Source organism: Homalodisca vitripennis, chromosome 1, assembly GCF_021130785.1.
Source record: "Homalodisca vitripennis isolate AUS2020 chromosome 1, UT_GWSS_2.1, whole genome shotgun sequence".
Lineage (NCBI taxonomy): Eukaryota > Metazoa > Arthropoda > Insecta > Hemiptera > Cicadellidae > Homalodisca > Homalodisca vitripennis.
Genome location: NC_060207.1, coordinates 73575920 through 73596773, shown reverse-complemented (window position 1 = coordinate 73596773; position 20854 = coordinate 73575920). Strand labels below are relative to the sequence as shown.

At 34.0% G+C, this 20854-nt stretch overlaps 2 protein-coding genes across 2 annotated transcripts; one reads left to right on the top strand and one right to left on the bottom strand.

Moving 5' to 3' along the window:
* Positions 1-3629: 3629 nt before the first annotated feature.
* LOC124364604 (ninjurin-A-like) lies at positions 3630-13351 on the bottom strand. The gene is made up of 3 exons (XM_046820206.1): positions 13179-13351; positions 8353-8538; positions 3630-5109 (listed from the first exon to the last, which is right to left on the bottom strand). The coding sequence occupies exons 1-3, from the start codon at positions 13200-13202 to the stop codon at positions 4858-4860; spliced, it is 462 nt and encodes a 153-aa protein (XP_046676162.1). The 5' UTR covers positions 13203-13351; the 3' UTR covers positions 3630-4857.
* Positions 13352-18746: 5395 nt separating this feature from the next.
* LOC124365916 (protein ANTAGONIST OF LIKE HETEROCHROMATIN PROTEIN 1-like) lies at positions 18747-20495 on the top strand. The gene is made up of 2 exons (XM_046822076.1): positions 18747-18902; positions 19889-20495. Exons 1-2 carry the CDS (start codon positions 18787-18789, stop codon positions 20493-20495), a joined length of 723 nt encoding a protein of 240 aa, XP_046678032.1. The 5' UTR covers positions 18747-18786.
* Positions 20496-20854: the final 359 nt, after the last annotated feature.

Genomic DNA, 20854 nt, shown 5'->3' with positions numbered 1-20854 from the left:
TATAAATATCGCTGCTACTACTGGTCTAATTCATCTAAAATATTGTCCAAGGTATCTGGAGGTGAAGGAATAGACAAGCCAGGTCCTTGAGCAACAGGGCGAATAGCCGAACGTATGTAGGTTGGGTGTGAAATGTCCTTCCCCATTTTAAATTGAAACCTTCCATTGAACAGGAACAAAATTAACAGTCATCACTTTTTTGGCTCTCTCCATATCATGGTTACTCCAAAACAAGATGATTTCTTCTTACCTTAAAACCAGTTCTTTAACGCACAGAACACTAAATGGGGAGCCCAAGATTTAACTTGGTCCCTTAATTTAATACCAAAGTATGCAAATAGACCTACTGAATAAAATTTGAAATGTTCCTTTGTTGCTTCTTAACGGTATAAGACCCACAAATGTAACAGAAGGTTAGGAGAGTTGACACAACCTCTAGTAGTCATTTCTTACAAAACTGTTTGATGTGTACACTACAGTGGCTAACTCCACACAGTCACTGGCTGCAACCAATGTAACGGCTCTCTGCATTCTTCACGACGCCTATCATGTTACATGTCATTTTTTTTACAGGGGCTTATATAAAATTTTTTTATTTGGAAAGGAAAATATTTTTAGTTTAATGACATGTTAAGATCCTTATTTCTTCCACCTACAATTATACTCCAGTAGCTCAACATCAACACAGGAGACGTCAGCTGGCGGGGTTCAGCTCGACCAGGTATCAAACAACACGGAGTTTCAAAATAAGTCCACTGGAGTTCGCTTCAAGGGCTGAAGCGCCTTACAGCGGACAGCTCAGGTATTACAGTATTTAAGTGCGATGTGCCTGGCTAACTCGCTCTCAGTCGGAGTCGTCGAGCCGGAGTCACAGTCCCACGATGCGACCCAATAAGGTGCAAGTAAATCCTAGCCGTAGTAAGTTCTCATTTTGCCTGCCAAAACACGTGTTTGCCTGTACTTGCCTAGTCACTAACGATACGATCAGTAAATGAGATTACATAACTAGAATATTATTTTAGATATAAAATATGGCAAGAAAATAAATCAGTACGAATAGGACAAAATTGTATTATTAGTAACGAGGAGTTTGAATTTAGTTTGATCTAGTTTAACGTTTCTTTTCGAGGCCGCTGGGTCACTTGACGTACGTTGGCACCAGCGCGCGTTCATTAGTTTCGAGCAAACTAGTGTTCGCATTTAGTTTTTATTTAGATTATCGTTTCTTTTCGAGGCAGTTGGGTCGCTTGACGTACGTTGGCACGAGCGTTCCTTACTTTCGAGCTTGAGTTGAACTAGCAACTGTCGTGTTAGGGAACGTTTAGGTAGGAGAACAGTCATCATAAAGCAAATGCTGACGCCTTCCCTTTATGTCCTTTCGGCGATGATGAAAGCCTGTTGATCCGTTAATCATCGGTGCTGTGTTTGCTTCCGCTTTTGTTTTTGCATCAATTCGGGTCTGATCTGAACTTGGAAACTGCCTCTCCTTTTCGAACCCTAGATTTTACCTCCCTGCTGTTCTATCCGGACTGCAGACAGTAGGACTGGATAGGGGGCAAACAGACAAAGACATGTCTTGTCCCAGTATGAACTGGATTTACCTAGTTAATATTCATTGTCTTATTCAAATAAATTTAAAAACATTTTTGTTTGTAAATAACATACTCTCATTGTTTAGTTACCTGTTGTTCATCATTAAAGATCTATAATTCAGAATAAATTGACTACTAACACTGGCTATAATAAAAAAAATTAATTGTACGCATACGGAACCAGTAAACTCCTAAAATAAGAAAATTTCAGGTAAGCTTGTGATTTATCTATGAGTGATGGATTTCACTATTTTTCCATAATCAGCACAAAAAATAATGTTAAACCCACTAGTTAAATATGCAACAAGTTTTTCAACGCAGACCTGTGTAGTACACAATTTTAACAAAAACAATTATCTATTTGCAATTGCGGAATAAAGTCAAATGGTGTCAAAATCAACTGATACAACCCTCATTTGACAATTACACTTCCATCATAATGTAGGAAACCGAAGGTTCTTTTATAATTAAATTAAGTACAGGATTTCGGGTTTTCCAAGTGCTAGCTCATAAACAAAACAAAAAGAACCTTTTATATGGAAGCACCTTAATCTTATTTATTTTTGTTTATATTTATACATGTATAAGTACCGGTACTTGAATCTTAAGAATAATCAGAAATCACTCAAGATGATTTTATAAAACTTAGGAAAGCTCAATCATGTTTAGCTCCTGTTGGAAATAGGCAGATTATTTCTTGGATGTTACAAATAGTGTTTTCGTGGCGTGTCATAACTATTTGGTAAAAAATGGTATCACATAAACAGCATATACTCTCTCCCAAGTATGTGGGCCCACATAATATTTATAAGCAGTTTCAATTTTATTCCTAAATGGATATTCTACTTATTTAATTTAAAAGAAGTGTATCTGGAAGTCCTAAAAATAGACATGTAAAAAAGGAATTTGCGTTAAATTAAAAACTATTTTTTATTGAAAAGTAAGACTTTTATAAAAATTATAAACATAAAATAATAACAAGACTTGAAATATTCCAAACTGGTATATCTTATATATATAAAAATCTTGAGTCACGATGTATGTTGCCAATAAACTCCAAAACGACTGAACCAATTTCAATCAAATTTCACATGTATCCGTAATTTAGTCTAACTTAGAAGATAGGATAGTTATTATCTGAATTATTCGCTTATGTCGTGAATATAAACGAATAAAATGAAGAAAAGTTTTCAAAGCGCCTGCACATTATAACCTGCAATTACGAGATAGATACGTATATTAAACAGTGAAACACTATTTGAAGGCGCTAAGTTATGATGTATAATTGTCTAAACTAAATTTTTGGTTGAACTTAAAGGTTGAGTGGTAGACCACTTTGTAATAAAATACATTATGCATGTACAATACATTTTTGACATATTTTCTTGATCGTGACATCAAGGTAAAATCTACATCGGGGTTGGAAATATAATTTACTTCAACCAGAAATGCTCATACGCGGGCAAAACTTACGAAAAGCGTGCGAAGCCGCGGGAAACAGCTAGTATATATATATATATATATATATATATATATATATACAAAATAAACCATTTTTATTCATATATATATATATATATATGAAAATGGTTTATTTTGTATTGCCTATATCTTTATATAAAAAATAAAAAGGTTTTCTATAGTGTATTGATGTGTACATGCCTTTGCTCAGGTAACAACAATTAATAGTTTTTATAAAGATGTTAAATTTTAAACAAACCAAAATGCTCATCTCTGACCATTATTTATTTACCACTCCCACTCAGAGAATTTTTTGTGTATGCTTAACCTTACACAGTACCATCAGAGTATTTTACACTTGAAGAAAATTATAGATTCCAATGCTAGAAACACGTTTCCAAAATGTTTTAACACGTAAAGAAAACATCCATATTTACCATATATTAGATTGAAATAATTTTATAAAAATTCCTTTAAAAAGTGGCCTATAGACTATTATAAACTAATTTCTACCATTAACATAATACATACTTCTTAGTTGAAAGGAGGGATTTTAAATAAAAACATTGGTATTAATAGTTTTGCTAACATATTTTATTTATTATTTCTAATTCATAACAATTTAGAAAACTAGTGTAAGTAAGTGTAACATTAATTCAAAATTATAATCAATCACATTTAATTATTGATTTTTAAAATCTAAAATAACACAAAATAAATCATTTTAATCATTACATATAAATCAATTTTTTCATAGACATGATATCTTCACATAGTTTTGTCATGTCAAAGGCCAGAATACATGATACTTTGTTTTAATATTGCAAAAGGTCTGCTGGTATAATTTTTTACAGTTGAGAAGTGAAATGCAAAAAAATCCAGTCCCACATATGTTTAAGACTGTACGGTGTGGTTTTCTGGAATAGCCTATTTCAACTGAAAATTCAAATCGTGTTGATTGGAAGAGTCTTTTAAAAACTAAAAATTGTAGTTTGAATAGATCCTCTTGCTTTGGTTACGTTTGCGGGTATATTTTTAAAATTATAAACAGAGTTATCTGTTTAACATTGAAAATTTAAATATCCTGTGATATAAAGCCTAAGCAATGCTGGTATTTAAGCCACAGTGTTTCCTAATATCTTTAGGGTAATAAGCCTGGGGCTGGAGTTGATTTTCTAGGGAATTTTTCAACGTTCTTGAAAAGTTACTTTGATTTGCTTAACTCGTATTGTGTTCAACCTTTCACATCATTTTTTGCAAATTAAACTCATTGAAAATTTATACTTGGCCTGGTTTTGATGATGATTATTTCTTTGGTACATTTCATATAAATCTATCTATTTTTATCACTATCATGATAAAATTTTGATAAAAATTTACTTATTTTGCATGAAGTGTTAAAAATCAGGTATTTTGTCAGAAGTAATGGGTTACTTGTGCTGCACTGGCAGGTGTAATAAATTTTGTATTGTCTGCAGGACAAGTACTAGTTACATACTTTATTCAAGCTTCCTCCAAGATCATTTTGTTTCAATATTTAGTGTATTTTAAGTCAATATTATATTTCTAACATATATTTATTTTTAAAACATATATTTATTATTATTATTTATTACTGCCAATACTATTCTAGCTATGGTATGAATGTTACAAGATTATATTTTGTATAACTGCTTAAGGTTAAAATTAAATCAAATGCACAATCAATTACCTTAATGGTAAAAAACCAAAACCATAAAATTAATACAAAAACAATCAATATAGCACTCTCTCAATAGGTAGTTTTGTCATCAAACTTAATGTTTTAATTTGTTGCGTTTGTTTGTAACTCAAAATTATCTTTACATATTGTTTGCAACATCCCTTTAGTTACAATTTGACTAGATAAAACCATTGATCTGTCTGGTAAACCAAATGCTGAAATAAACACATTAATTACAGTTATTAGAAAGATTCCTGAGGTTGTAAAATTGTTTATTGTATTTGCTGGGACAATGTGGTGTTGTTTGTTTATGTTGAATGTACTGTTCCACAGCAATAGCATGCCTACTGAAATCTGTGAACAATAATTTGTTAGATTAATTCAATTATATTTGATTATTTACCTAACATTACCTGTAAAATAATTACATAATGTACACAATATTGCATCATATTTGTTAAAAAGACCATAAACTCGTAGGGAGATTATCTATTATTTTCCTTGTGAATGTCGGTAAAAAACGGCCCTGTATCATGCCACAGTAACATAACCTCATTAAGTACACATTCACACATTTTCAGGAATTGTTTCTGGACCAAAGGAAAATTAAAGTACCATATTAAAACTTTAAAAAATCTCAATAATTACCAGAATAACCGCTATTTTTGCTTCTCACCTAATCATCTTAATTTGAGAACAGCTAGTTGTAATAAGTTGAAGTTAAAATATACCTTTATAACGTACAGGTAGAGGGCTAATTACAGAAATAATCAACTTTATAAAAGCTTTATTTTTAAAATGCTTACTTCTTAAAAAGTTTAAGCTTAAATGTCTTAAAATGGTATATTGTAAGAAAACTTCAATTATAACATTTTAGTTAGAAAATTTAATAACAAATCCAGGGATACCAAGTTTTAAGAAAATCGGTTGATGTATAACAGAGATAACGCACTATTAAAATGCCAAGTATCTACTGTCATTATGTGACAGGACTGTTTGTGAGCCACAACAATCAGCTGTTTTGATTTTAGCTGCTACAATGAGCTGATTATAACATTACATTGTTGAACTGTGGTCATAATATCCTTACCTATTGCAGGATTTGGGTTTCTTCTGATTAAAAAATAAGAAAATAAAAATGTTGTACATATATAGTCTCATTTGCACACATAGGTATAAACTACACCTATCAATCATATGTAACAAATAGATTCTCAAAAGGCTCATACAAATCTTTTCGGGTCTTTATCGTTTAAGGGCCAGCACCTTACAAACATACTATACCTGACTGACAGTGCATTTAATCGTCTTTTTGGTGTTATTAGTTCCTAGGGCAGTAGTCCAGGTACTACTTCTAGTATAAACTTGTCTTATCTCATCAGTGATAAACGCGCGCCGCTTATCTTTTGCCTGTAATGTAACCTGCGTTAGTTCTGTCTGTTTTAGCGTGGTGAGTTGATCTGGGCTTGGACTTTGCAAGCTCGAGTTAATTTTTTTTCTAAAAGAGCAAGCAGCGCTGCGCAGCGGGCAAGCATCACGTGATCTGAGTTTTGAATAGGCAAGCTAGGGTCTTTTGTGCTGGCCCTTAAACGAAAAAGACCCATCTTTTCTCAAAGTTTCATACAATTTGGTATTTTACATGGAAAAGATGCAATATTGTGGGAGTATCTTCAGGATTTGCAAAGATGAATTATACTACCACACTAATTTTGATTGTTCAGACTGTTCTCATCAGAAACCAAGAAATACTACGATTGTCAATCCCTACACATGACATATTTCAACAGTTTAAGCTGAAATATCTTGAGAAAATGCAGTAAACCAAGAAAAGCAAGTTTATTTTTAGATGGAAAATAAAAAAAGTTAATCCGTCACTACTAAAAACGTAGAAAACTTTATTTGTTACTATTGTCTGCGAGAAGCAGTAATGCTTATTCTTATATCATTACATTTTTGTGAGTTTTTTCTTACACATTTGACACAATATTTTTATGTTTCGGTACATTCGATGTCATAGTTTTAGCTTGAGGGTTATTTTAAATTTTTGTACACTTAACCTTGTTTAAGACTTAATTTGACGAAACCATTATACCAGTTGTCAAATTGTCATATTTTAGAGTTTTTAATGGCTAACTATGGTAATCTCGGTAATATTTGAACTCTGCAGTATTTATTATTTATATATAAAGCTGAACAGTTGGACTGACTGAATTGAGCACTCATTTCTTATTACGCTTGAAAAGTGTCAATTGGCTTATATTTAGGCCTTTGGATATTGGGACTTTTCTTACTCGATTTATTGGGAGGGTCTCCTGCATATCGTAATATATTTTGCCTGGAATAAATAAGTAAATATGATCATGTAAGGTGGATAAGAAATAAAAATTGAAAATGATCATGGTACACCATTTAAGATTTATTATGAGGGGTCCTATATATATTGGAATTAAGACTGCAATAGGCTACCTATATAAGATTTATTATGAAGGGTCCTAGATATTGGAATTAAGACTGCAATAGGCTATCTATAAAGAACACACATTTGATAGACAATAGTGATGTGTCGGAGCCAAATCTCAAATCCAGCGTATTGTCAACAAAGATTTTGATTGGAAATGCGGAGATCGTCTCATGGGGGTAGTACACAAATTACTGAACAATATAAAGTGTTGGTGCCATACTTTGTGTTTTAAAAACTGTATATATACTAAACCTAAAAGATTTGTGGAAGACAGCTGCTCGACGGGACTCACGTGATCACTAATGTTTTGTATACATCAAAATATTTTGTGTGTGTGTGTGTGTGTGTGTGTGTGTGTGTGTGTGTGTGTGTGTGTGTGTGTGTGTGTGTGTGTGTGTGTGCATATAATGTTGATATTTTATATGAGAGATGGTTTGAACATTTTAAAACTTTTCAAGTTTAAAAAGTGAAATAAAATATATGCCTATATTGTTTTGTAGATAAAAGGTATATTTTGGAAGTCTATTTTATAATCTATCTAATAAAAGTAGAAGGTAAGGGATATGACTTAGTTCTTCAAATATAGCTATTGCTCTGACGTTTACGAATTCTTTTAAAATAGAGTGATATTCTTAAATTATATTTCTATATTATCAGACAGCCTTCTTAGGTTAAGAGGCTGAATAGTCCGAAATTAACCATGAATTACTAAAATTAGAATGGTTATATTTTTGTTTAAATCATATTTAGGCCAATAAAGCTATTACGGTTCGATAATCAGTAATGATTACAAAAACATTTGGAATCGGATTTGAGATTCAAAAATGTTTGGTTTTCCCATCACCAATAGCTATTACCTTATTCAAAAGCAGCCTCACTGATTTCTTAGTAAATACATATTAATATTAATAGCACTAGTAATTTAAAATAATGAATTAAACACATACAAATAAGTGTAGGCCTATTTGCAGATTATACAGTAATGGTTTTGAGACTAAACCATTGCCATACTTGCTGACAATATAAACTCCATGTAGTAAGTATCATTTCACCAGCAGAAAATGATAGTGGCATATTAATATATAATTGGTGTATTGTTGGTTAATAATCTAAAATTGTATAATAAGCTCTATTACCTGCAAGATAACACTGGCAGCGATTAAAGTCAAATTGGTATAATAGTATTCATGCATATATCCTGCGTCTATGACGTAACGTAGCTGATTTGCGTTGGCAGTTAACAATGCTAGGTCCAACATCCCTTGAGCCAAAGTTTTCTTCTGTTGATATACATTTATATCAGGTAGTTTGTTTTCATTCTCCTGAGGCAAACCAAAATAACAAAATATTAGTGCCATATCATTGTCGAAATATAAACTTGGGCAGTGCTAATAAACCCATACACATGTTTGTTTAACAAGTAATGGTTCAATGATACACTAGCCGAAAATACCTGACTGAAATTGGTGGTGTTTCACAAATCAAATTACTTGAGTAGGTCGGTTTTTAGAAATGGTTAGAAGTCTAAAACAAACCGTATATAAAACTTATTTTGTACTTGTTTTAAGCTCGCCTTAGACTAAGGTACATTAGGAGGAATGTTTAGCTATGCATCTATAAAAGCTGTCAGAATTCTTTTCAAATTTAACCCTATAGAGTCATGTAAGAGGCCTTTAGGGAAATTGGAATACTGACTTTACCCTGCCTCTATAGTCTCGAGGTTCTCCTGTTCTGTCGACATAAATATGAGTTGGTACAGGACAGGGTTGCCATCAGTAGAGCACTCAAGGCAGGAACAACTTTCAAATCAAACAACACAGAACGGTAGCTTGTGAACGCCTGCCATTTCAAGTTGGTGTCAGACTAATTTTAATAAGTCCATAATGATATAAAACAACTCAATGACCAAAAAATCTCAAAACTCGTCTGAAACAACTCCTGGTGTCAAAGGCATTTTACTCTGTGTATGAGTTCATGATGAGCCGCTAGGATAACAATTCTTATAATTTTTGAAAACATTAAGTAACATGAATGTTTTCTGACTTAGAACAGGAAATGTATGTTGAAATTTAAATTATGTAGGCCTATTTCCTTAATTTACTCCGTTGACGCATGCAATGCAATTGTTAATTGTCTCTACGTAATAAAGATTATTATTATACGCTCAACCGGAGAAGGCCAAAGTTGCACAGCGATATTAAAAACCATCCATCTGGGTATACTAGCAAGCGGGGAAAATAAGCAGTGGCATTGCCTAGTCTATGTTTGCAGAAACGCACAAAGTTATTCCCCGCTCCATGCTCCGCCAGCTCCCTCACTGGCCATGGTTGTAGCCAAAGTTACACGCATTCCTACTGTAATGTGGATTGAGATCAAACTTGGCAGAACTTATTCAAAGCTTGGGAGTCATGCTCATCCTAAGGCTGAAACAAAGTTACAGAGAGCTTGGTATTCTAAGTTTGAAATAGCTAGATCCAAACAAGTGAAACCTTAGGAAGGTTTCATAATCAAGGGTTGAGCGCAGATTAACCTTTACAACCGAGATGGTAACTTATAGTCAGATGGCCATGATTTAAGTATGCATTGTATGTTGCATGTAAGTACTGTTTGTTTACTTGTATCCGTATCGCTATATTATTAGGCTGTTACGGGTTGAACAATTGATATATTAGCTGGTTTAACCAGCTACAGCCCTGATTAATATAGTTAGATGACCTTGCTGTGTGCAAGTACTGCATTTACACTTGTGTTAGTATGACTACATTAGACTGTTATGGGTTAATTTTAATTTAAGCTTATAAAGACAGGTCAAAAACCAAAGTAAACTAAACATATTGAGTTCATTGCAAACGTATTCCAATTTTAGATATATGATTTATGTGTGCAGTCAGCAAGTCGGGGTAGAAAATGTATTAGAAACACAGTACATGGAAGTCAGTTTTAAAATATACATATTGTTCAGATTGGACATGCTAGCTTATTACAAACTCTTACTGTATGTATAAAATTAACTTAAGCACTTGGTTGGACTTGTATTGGTGTTTATTTAATTCATTTGAGACAAGCCTGAATAACAATGATTAAATACTCACTTTACAAATCGTTGTGGGTTTTATTATTACCCTACTTATATTTTACAATATTGAAAATAAGGTAACTCGAAGATTTAAACAAATTGAACATTACATTTTGATGTCAAATTTTAATTATAACTATAAAACACAAACTTAATTCTTGTAAAACCTAAATAACACAACTAAACTACGTACTGTATTCTGGGGGTTGAGCATGAAAAGAGTGAGCGGTTTGACTTTTAATCATTGTTGTATGTACCTCAGTGATTAAGAAAACCGATTTCAACCTTCTTTGAATATTTTTTAAGCATCAGTTAAATTAGTCTTAAAATCCCACTAATACTATAAATGAGAAAGTTTGAATGTTTCTACATTTGGATGTTTGTATGTTTAGATGTTTGGAGGTTTGTCCTATAATCATGCTGAAACTGCTAAATGGATTGTGCTGAAATTTGGAACAGGTATAGCTTTTGGTTTGAATTAACACTTATAGTTGAATAGATGTAACTTCCGTATTAGAAACGTGTGGAGGGGCAGCGAGCAGTGGGGAGACTGATGCCGCGGTGTTGCCGCGTTGGTGCGGGCACTGCCGTGAGCGGTCACTTTCTTTCCGAACACTGAGAAGAGAATATCAGACGGTGCGCGCCAGCGTACTTACCAACAAACAACGCGTCAGTGTGTGTTGTCTTTTGATTGTTTACACTAGTAATCAGAAACGAAAGTTTCTCTAACTTAACACAAATATGTGCGATATTAATATGTTACCATTATACTATATAGTAATCTACAACTACTAAATAATTCGGATATCGTAAAGGACAAATAATTTGGGTACTCTGAAAACCTAATATTGCATTCACAGCACGAATATATTTATTGCAGGGGCTGTCAAAATACTTCAAACACCGTCAGCATACATTCTGTTGACGTATATTTCCTGTGTTCCTTGGTCAGTTTGCACTCTATATTCGTCAGCAAAATCTTCAAGGTCACTAGTATTACTGTCACTGTCATCTCCATTCACGTGAATTATCATTTCCTCTACTGCTGTTTCAATGAGACCTTTTTGTGCCCACGCTTCTAAAATAGATTTTTTGTGTGCTTTACGATATCCGTCCATTCTACGGTTGTAACTTGTTGAAGTCCTTCTTCGGTTAACCTCCTAACTTCAGTCATGTTAAATGTTTTATTGTTCCGAGCAACGTGTCCCTTAACTTGTGCCCAAACCATCTCTATTGCATTGAAATGGCAATGGTAAGGTGGCAGTCTGACAATTTTATGTCCTTGGGCTTTAGCCATGTCATCTATAATATACTTGGGGACCGGTGGTTTATTCATTTCACATATTTGTAACAACTCGGCTTTTGTAAAATCTTCTGCAAATTGTATGTTATGTTTGCGAAGCCACGCCTGAATTTCCGCTTTTTTGTTACGTTGCGTTGGGGCCTTATCTAAAATCTTGGAGTGGTATGGGGCGTTGTCCATAACAATAACCGATGGAGCAGAAGGGTTAGGTAGAAGTGATTCTCTGAACCATTTTGAAAAAGTGTCATGGTTCATTTCTTCATGGTAGTCTGTGGTTTGCTTTGAAGCAAATAACAAGCAATAATTAGGAACAAACCCTCCAGATGTACCAGCGTGCAGTAAAATAAGCCTACCGCTTTTGCCAATATGCCTTTGCCGATGTGGCAACAGTGCCTGTTGCTATGGCAACCGCGTCAGACGCTCCTCGCTCCTATTGGTCAGGTAGCCAACCAGGCAGTTCTCCCTCTCACTCCAACGTCAGAACGCCCCACAACGCCGATACGGAAGTTATATCTATTCGACTATAGTCTACGGAGAATGATGATGTCAACCTGGGAAATGGTCCATGTCTGGTGGGAGGACCGGGGATTGTAAACATGGCAGAGGAGTGTATCACAAAAAAAACTATCATAAATACTCGTAAATGCTTTGCAGTGAGGCTTATTTTGTGACTTAGGCCTACCTTTGCAAGTGATTATTACTTAAGTTAATAATACATGTTTTTCTCGTAATCACTTTTAATATCTGCTACTAAATAACCAATTCTCAAGAGTTGGGCGTTAAAAATAACATTGTGCAATATAACACATAAAACATATATTTAATTTTTATAAAATAGGAATTAAATTACATTTTTGTGTAATATAGAAGAATTATGAACAGGACATTTTTTGTAGTCTATTTGTACATAAAGCTATGTTTAAATCAAGGCTGTATCTTATTTTTAATGAATATAAGTACTTCGGTCTTGCGCTCCTTCTCCGTCATATTAATCCCCCTCCCACCAGTGGCGGATTCAAGGGAAGGGGCCATTGCCTCCACCGAGATTAAAAAAGGTTTTTATAAAGACAATATTTTTCATACTGTAACCATAACAAAAAAAATTGACTTAAAGTAATTAAATTAACTTTCATACGAAGAAACTTCTTTCTAAACAATGTTTTTGTAGTATACAAATTCAAAATCTAATGTTACAGCGAAGATAATGGTAAACTAAAGCCAAGATGGTTCTTTCTCAAAATCGCTACTCGATCCACCCTTTTCTCCTGTCATGCTGCAGATTACTTCACAAGTTAACAATACTGGTTTTCTTTAATACTAAAGTGCATAGAACAATAATCAAAAGTCACACTTTTCTGCATGGCCAACCTCCCTTAGGTCCCATAGTATATGTAAAAGTTATGACGTAAATATTATTATCAGTTTTGAAGTTTTTAAGATATTTAGTAGTTTTATTAATGTATCTGTGATAAACATCAGTGACAAAATCTGTATGGAAAAAGGAAACCCCTAGCAGTTAAAATAAATGTCTAGACTTCAGCTAAATTCTATTATCAACGGTTTAATTGATATACAAGTCTTACCAGAGTAATCACATCTTCAGGCATTACAACATTAGGACTGGAAAGCTCTGGACAACAACCATCCTCTTTTGAAAACTGCCCATCGTCATGGTCTGGCTCTGGATATTCAGAAGACTTAGAATTGATTTGTACCAGTAACAAACCATCATTCCCAGAACTATCCAGTGGTTTGCATCCTGAATAAAGACAATCGATATTAGGACCTCTAATGTTACGTTAATGATCCTCGTATATAGGATCATAATTACTGGTACAGTTAAAATATGATTTTAAATATTGGTCATTTAATAAACTGTATTTATTTTATAAATATAGAAGTTTGACTGTGAGCTGTATATTGTAGTAAATTGTAATAATAAATACGTGTTGTTGAACCACAAACAAGGATAGTGAGACAGCATGCAATTGAAATCTAAGTCTGCGTTTATAAAAACAAGAAACCATTGTACACCCAATAATAATCTAGAGTGCATTAGAAATCTTTTTTAAATGTACGTATTCATATAGGTTTTGATTGTAACTTCTCGCAATCTTTTAATCTTTTCTTATTACATTTATTTATTTACAATGTATTCTTTTTATGAAGAGCAATAAGTAAATATTATATACGGAAACAACATCAACAATTATTAAAATTCATTTACCTGTTAAACATTGTTAACACTAATGTAATTAATTCAAGAACCTAAAAGATAGTTCCAAGATAGCAGGTTAATTTAGGCTGAATTTGATAATTTCGTCTTTGTCTGTTGCGATGTTCAGAATTAGATGTAATGTTTTATTGGATACATACTAAGGGGCTGTTGCAATGTTTCTTAATAATTTCGATTGATACTGTTAAATTACCTGCAAATTCGAATTGCTTGCTGTGCCCCTTAACTGTACACAATATGCCACAATACCGATTTTACGATAGTTTTATATGATAGTACTTGTTCTTCAAACTATGTTTTGATTTAAATCCAAATAACCAATCCATTTGATTTGTTTTTAAGTTTAGCTTCTATATTTTTTGTTCACGAGTGGGATTTCCATGTAAGTCTTCTATCTAAGCGCATTTCTAGATAATTTACTTCAGTTATCTGCGGTAAATGAACATTGTTTATAACTAGACAAGAATTTTGATTTAATGTAAACGTTATACGAACTGTGAATGTTGAGTTAAGCTCCAGTGCACATTTTTCTTAGTGCATCGTTTTGAATATGACCCTGTCACAGACTTGACTCGTTATCTGGAGTCATGTTCGTCTGAAGAGATTCAAAAATTATGGTGGCGAAAAAGCTTAAAATAAACTCTGCATCATTTCGGTATCATAGACAACAGAATATACTGTGAAGAGGTACAAAATCTCGGTGAAGAGGTACAAAATCTCGATGAAAAGGTACAAAATCTCGGTGAAGAGGTGCAATATCTCGGTGAAGAGGTATTCTCATTGTCTCATCAGGTTTACAACTGAGTGCAACTACGATGTTTTATACACGATCTCTAAGCACTGTGTTCTAACAAGCAACTGGGTGTTCTAAATTTAACGTAGCTATGGTGGGAAACGTTTACTGGTTTCTTCTCGTGAGCATAACTACTACATTCCTCTTTGTAGTATTTAGTAAATTAACAGGACATAGAAAGAACATTGTGTTTGCTTTCTGAACTGGACCTGAACCCCTGTGAAAATTTACGGAAATCATTCAAATCCAAGTACTTTCCCCACATCTTTGTCCAAATAAGACGTATGCGCAATATTTTTTTTACAAACACTACCACATTCATACTCCTATGTAACCGGAAGATTAGAGCGTTGGTATAAAGTGTGTTGTAGTTCTACTGTAGTATGATTTGAGAATATATCTTTTAAAATATTTCTGTTGAACGTATATGATTGAAAACCATTTTTTAAATACAAGGATAAAACATTGGGGATGTACTTAAATGCACTTGAGCCTTCAAAAGCAATGCTGAAGTTATCTGGAATTTGGGGAAAATACAATTAGTAAATGTATAAAAAGAGGTAAACAAAAAAGTTAATATCAAAGCTGTCATATTCCTGATGGTGCTCTTGGTGTCGGACCTGAGATATAGGGTGTTTGTGAGTATTTTTTAAATTATTTTTGGCTTTGTTAACAGTTTTTATTTAGTAAGGTTTATTTTATCGGTATTTTATTACATTATTTATATTAATTTCGTTTTGTAAATAAGTAATAAATAAAAAAAACACGCATTTAGACTTTTATATAGTAGAATAATTAATGACAACACGTCGGGTAATTTTGGCAGAACTCGAAAAACGTTTCGGGTAATATAGCGGCAAGATTAGACTTACCAGTATCAGTTGCAACTTGCAGCTAGTGTTGTTCCGATACCACGAAAGTATCGGTATCGGAAAAAAGTACTCGATACTACTCAGGTAGTGGATGAAAAGTATCGATACGTGATAGTAACGAGTACAAAGAGTCGATCCACGTCTTTCTGTAGTCATTCGTGGTAAATTTTGTGTAATGGAGTAGTCTTCATACTGTTGTTAAAACACTATGTCAAACAGTGGCGTAGCGAAGGGGGGGGGTCCAGGAGGTCCGGACCCCCCCGAAATTTTAAGACATTAAAAAATTAAGCATGAAGCAGGAGAAAAAAAGGAAAGTTATCATTACTCTTATCTACAAACATTAAATTGATTGATAAATTGATTAAAGTGACCGTTGTTAAAAATATAATTATTGTCCTTTCGTTTAAATCATAAAGTATCAAACGATACTTTTGGGCTCGGCCTTTCGGATAGTGTTGTGTAATCACGGTATTTCTATAGGGCAGGGTCACGTGACGTCGCAAAGTAACCTGAACCGTAACACGGCGAACAGTTTAAATTAGCGTCCACTTCGTTCAAATTCGTCTTGGGGACGTAAAATGACCGCTTAGAATTAAGTTACGATGTTGATTTTAGGTGTCTTTAAACTGTAAACGTGTATATAATTATCGAAAAAAAATCACTTTTGGTCGGAAAACACACTTGAAAAAATTTACTGATTAGAATTTCAACCAATTTGGACTTCAGTTATTGAGGTAAACGTGGTATTTTTGATTTAGTTAGGGCGACGATTTTTTTAATCATTAAACTGTACTCGACTAACTATATAATTATCGAGAAAAAATCACTTTCGGTCGGTAAATACCGAAGAAAAGCTCTCTACAGATTCAAGTTTAGACCATTTTGGACTTCACCGGTTGAGTGGTTGAACAACTTTTTATCAGTAGAGTTTTTTCCGGTTTTTCCGGTGTATTATCTGACCGGAAGTGATTTTTTCAATATTTCTTAGATAATTATATAGTTATTAATCGGCGTTCAATTGATATCCAAAATAAATGTTCTAACATAATTCTAAGTACCACTTTTATCTCAACGACTCAACCAGTGAAATCCAAAATCGTCAAAACTTGAATCTGTAGAGAGCTTTTCCTCGGTATTTTCCGACCGGAAATGATCTTATTATTTTTTTTCTTCATAATTATATATGTATTAGTCGGCGTTGAATTAATACCTAAAATCAACGTCCTAACATAATTCTAAGTACCACTTTTACCTCAAAACCACTCAACTAGTGAACTCCAAAATCATCAAAACTTGAATCTGTATAGAGCTTTTCTTCAGTATTTTCCGTCCGGAAGTGATTTTATTGTTTTGTTTGTCGATAATTATATAGATACAGTGTACAGTTTAATGATAACAAAAATCGTCGTCCTATCTTAACCGAAAACACCACGTTTACCTCAATCACTGAAGTCCAAATTAGTTGAAGTTTCTAATCAGTAGAGTTTTTCAAGTGTATTTTCCGACCAAAAGTGATTTTTTTTGTCGATAATTATATACACATCTACAGTTTAATGACACCTAAAATCAACGTCGTAACTTAATTCTAAGCGGTCATTTTACGTCAAAACTTGAATCTGTAGAGCTTTTCTTCGGTATTTACCTACCGGAAGTGATTTTTTTTTCTCGATAATTATATAGTTAGTCGAGTACAGTTTAATGATAAAAAAATCGTCGCCCTAACTAAATCAAAAATACCACGTTTACCTCAATAACTGAAGTCCGAAGTAGTTGAAGTTCTAATCATTAGAGTTTTTCATGTGTATTTTATTTCTGACCGAAAGTGATTTTTTGTTTTCTTCCGATCATTATGTACTCGTCTACAGTGTAAAGATACAAAAAATCGTCATTATAACTCATTCATTAATACCTCAATCAGTGAAATCCAAAGCAGCAGAACTTCTAATCAGTAAAGTTTTTCCGATGCATTTTCCGACCGTTAGTTTGATCTGTTACGACCTGCTAGAAAATTGCCCTCCTTTTCTAAAGGGTTTTCGGCCGTCAGTGGCCCAATGTCACCGAAGGGGTATTCCATTTTCTCCACAGAATATAGTTGTGTCAATTATACGCTTGAGTGAAGTTCTGTTTTGTTCTTCTTCTTTCTTATCCAGTGAATGCAACATCACATTGGTGCCTTCTACTCGGCCAGAATCGAACTTCGTAAAGTTTCTGTAGCTATACAAGAAAATTTGTGGTACTAGAGTTGCTGTGAGAGTTGAATTTGCCTATTACATATTTCCACTTTCTATAAGGCGTAGTTACTAAAGCTCCATATTTTTGGTATTTACCTTTTACCTGTGAACTCATTGGCAAATAACACACAAAACGTCCCCCGGATACCCGGTTTCGGACCCCCCCCCGAACGAAATTTCTGATATAGGCTACGCTACTGATATCAAACAACAACTCCAAAGAATTATTAATATTAGTTTCAGGTTTAATGGATTAATTTATCCACCTAACAGTTAGTGCAGTGCATGTTATTGTGAGGAAAACATCTTAACAATTTATTAGTGGAACTATAAACGAGTAGGAGGAGCAGAAATTATGTAACAAATATGACATTAAAACACCATATTTAGTAATATTAACCTATTAGTTTCAAAATTATATTTATAATCATTGAAACACATTTAATTGCCACATAAATTACTTGAACTATTCATCGGCTGGTAACCCTCCGAGAAACAAAAGCATATTTAAGTATAACATAAGCATAACAACAGGCAAAAGTATTCATATGATTCGATACCAAGTACTGCATTGTCTTCCGATACCAAGTAGCTATTGAAACAAGAGTATCTTGTACTTGGTATCGGAACAAAAATATCGATACTTTACTTGTATCAAAACAACCCTACTCACTTGCAATGCAACACAAATTTAACCTCAAATCGGATGAGATTAGTGATTTTGTTAATGCTAATTTAGGCCGGGTACATACCGAAAGCAACCGGTGATAGCAACGCAATGTCAACGCAACTCAGTCAACTGGAGTTTCTTCAAGGTTTACACCCACGTGTACATAAACAAGAAAACCCAAGTTGACAAGTTTTCCAGTCACTTGTTCCGATTGTCTTCGTCCGAGGAGGAGGCAGTACTTCTCTATGTGCTTAAAAAACAGAAAAAAAAAAGTTGCATAGACGTTTTTAGTGTTCATCCATACAATTCTAGCAATTTACACAGCAGTCAGTGGCATTTCCTTGCAAAAATTGGGAAAATATCCCGAAAAGTTTTTCAACTACTACAGGATGAGCAAGGCTAGCTTTGATTTTTTGCTGGATTTAGTTACCCCTCTACTGTTGAAACAAGATACTAACTACAGAACCGCAATTGGTGTGGGCGAAAGATTAACAATCACATTAAGGTAAGTTTGATTAAATGAATTTAATTTATTGTTATTTGAAAGTTATAAAATATTTCACTAAAAAGACTATGATGTCACTTAATGTATGCCGAATGCATTGGTCAAGGTGTTGAAAACGTACTCTTCGTTCTCCTGGCCAGGATTTCCCGGAGAAATGATATTAGTCAGCACACTGGGTGATCGTGAGGACTGTAGTGATGAGCTTGAATACATATCGTGCGTTTGCTTCTAAAGATGTATATTAAACATTTGTAGATGGTTGTAAATATATTTTATATAAAAAAAAGGACTATCATCTAGAACTTCATCGATCAAACTAAAAATTCTTCTTTTAAAAAGTTCGCTTCTGCCGTGAATTCATTTCCTTCATATCTTTTTTAAGACTCAACAGAAAAAGTTCGTCTGACTTATTCTTCATTGTCAGCAACTGGAACCAATTTATCTTCAGCAGGCTTCATTGATTTTGCTTTAAAAATAATTGGTCATAGCTTCATCCAACGGTGATGTAGTCGGCTTCCTTTTGCCCAACTGTTTCTTCCGGAACTGTGATATGCTGTTATTAGCGGGTTCAGGTACGTTCGGCACTGCTTCTTGGGGTTATTCAGTCGCGTCATCATCCACATCATCAGCAATTTCGTTAATGCTATAATCAGCTGGTTCTTTCTTCTTGAAGAGTTTGTTGTTGATGGTCATCAGTTTCAGGAGGTGGTGGTAGGTTGCTTCCAATGTTTTTAGGGTTACCTTTTAAAATAGGCACAAGATATTGCAGCACATCAGCCAAGTAGTATTCCTTTTTTGAAGAACCTCCGGCTCCCGACACTGGTTTTGTGAAAATATGTCTTCTAAATACAGTCCTTATATTTTTCCATTTTTCCTTGCATTGCTTCACTGAAAAAAAGAAAAACAGCCTGTAACTTTATGTAATGTAAACGAAAAAAAATTTTTGGTAATTGTAACGGCCCTGCAAATGTTTGTAAATGTTTCAGGTTTTTGGGTGAGGGATGCAGCTACCATCAACTAGCTTACGACTTCTTTAGAGGTGTATCTACAATAGCAGCTATCGTTCCTGAAACATGTGAAGCTATCTGGTCTGTATTACAACCTCTTTTCATGCCAGTACCCGACAGAAATCAATGGGAAACTATAGCTGAAAGATATGAAGAATTATGGAACCTGCCTAACTGCCTAGGGTCAATAGACGGCAAGCACATTCGTATTAGATCCTTTGATCATTCTGGTTCAAATTACTACAATTATAAGCATTTTTTTTCAACTGTGTTGATGGCTTGCGCAGACGCTGATGGGACATTTATAAGTATTGATGTAGGATACCCCGGAAGAAATAATGATGCAGGAGTTTTCCACTCGTCGACATTGGGTGTAAATGGGTGTAAAACCAAAAATAGCCTAGACTTCCCTCTTCCAAGAGCACTTCCAAATAATGTCAGTAATGAACCTGTACCATTCTTTTTCTGTGGTGATGAAGCATTTCCACTTCTCGAAAATCTCATGCGACCTTACCCGCGACGTGTTTTAAAACGATACAAAAAGAGTGTTCAATTACAGACTCTCACGGAGGACGTAAAAGTGTAGAGTGTGCGTTTGGTATGATGAGCATGAAGTCTAGAGTGTTGGAAAAACCAATACAGTGCAAACCTGGTAACTTAAAAAAAAATTGTTTCAAGCTGTATGTGTGCTGCACAACTTTATCAAAGCAAGAGACGGAACAGCAAGCTTTCCTGAACAATTTGAGTACACTAGGCCACGCCTCAACATGTATCGATGACTTCCGCCGCTCAAGAAAGCGGAACTATACTTAATAAGGGACAAAATCGCACGTTATTTCGTTGAATGTAACCCAATACCGTCCCAGTGGGACTAAGCCATCAAAGCTCCAGTGAACATGTAAATAACAGTTTTAGGCCAAAATAATGTATTTTATATGCTTATCA

Excerpts from the sequence above, each read along its gene's own strand:
- LOC124364604 (XM_046820206.1), bottom strand. The coding sequence starts at position 13,202 with ATGCCTGAAGATGTGATTACTCTG. Across the intron at positions 8,539-13,178 it reads CTGAAGATGTGATTACTCTG|GAGAATGAAAACAAACTACC; the intron begins GTAAGACTTGTA and ends GGTTTGCCTCAG. Across the intron at positions 5,110-8,352 it reads CTGCCAGTGTTATCTTGCAG|ATTTCAGTAGGCATGCTATT; the intron begins GTAATAGAGCTT and ends TATTGTTCACAG.
- LOC124365916 (XM_046822076.1), top strand. The coding sequence starts at position 18,787 with ATGAGCAAGGCTAGCTTTGATTTTTTGCTGGATTTAGTTACCCCTCTA. Across the intron at positions 18,903-19,888 it reads AGATTAACAATCACATTAAG|GTTTTTGGGTGAGGGATGCA; the intron begins GTAAGTTTGATT and ends TAAATGTTTCAG.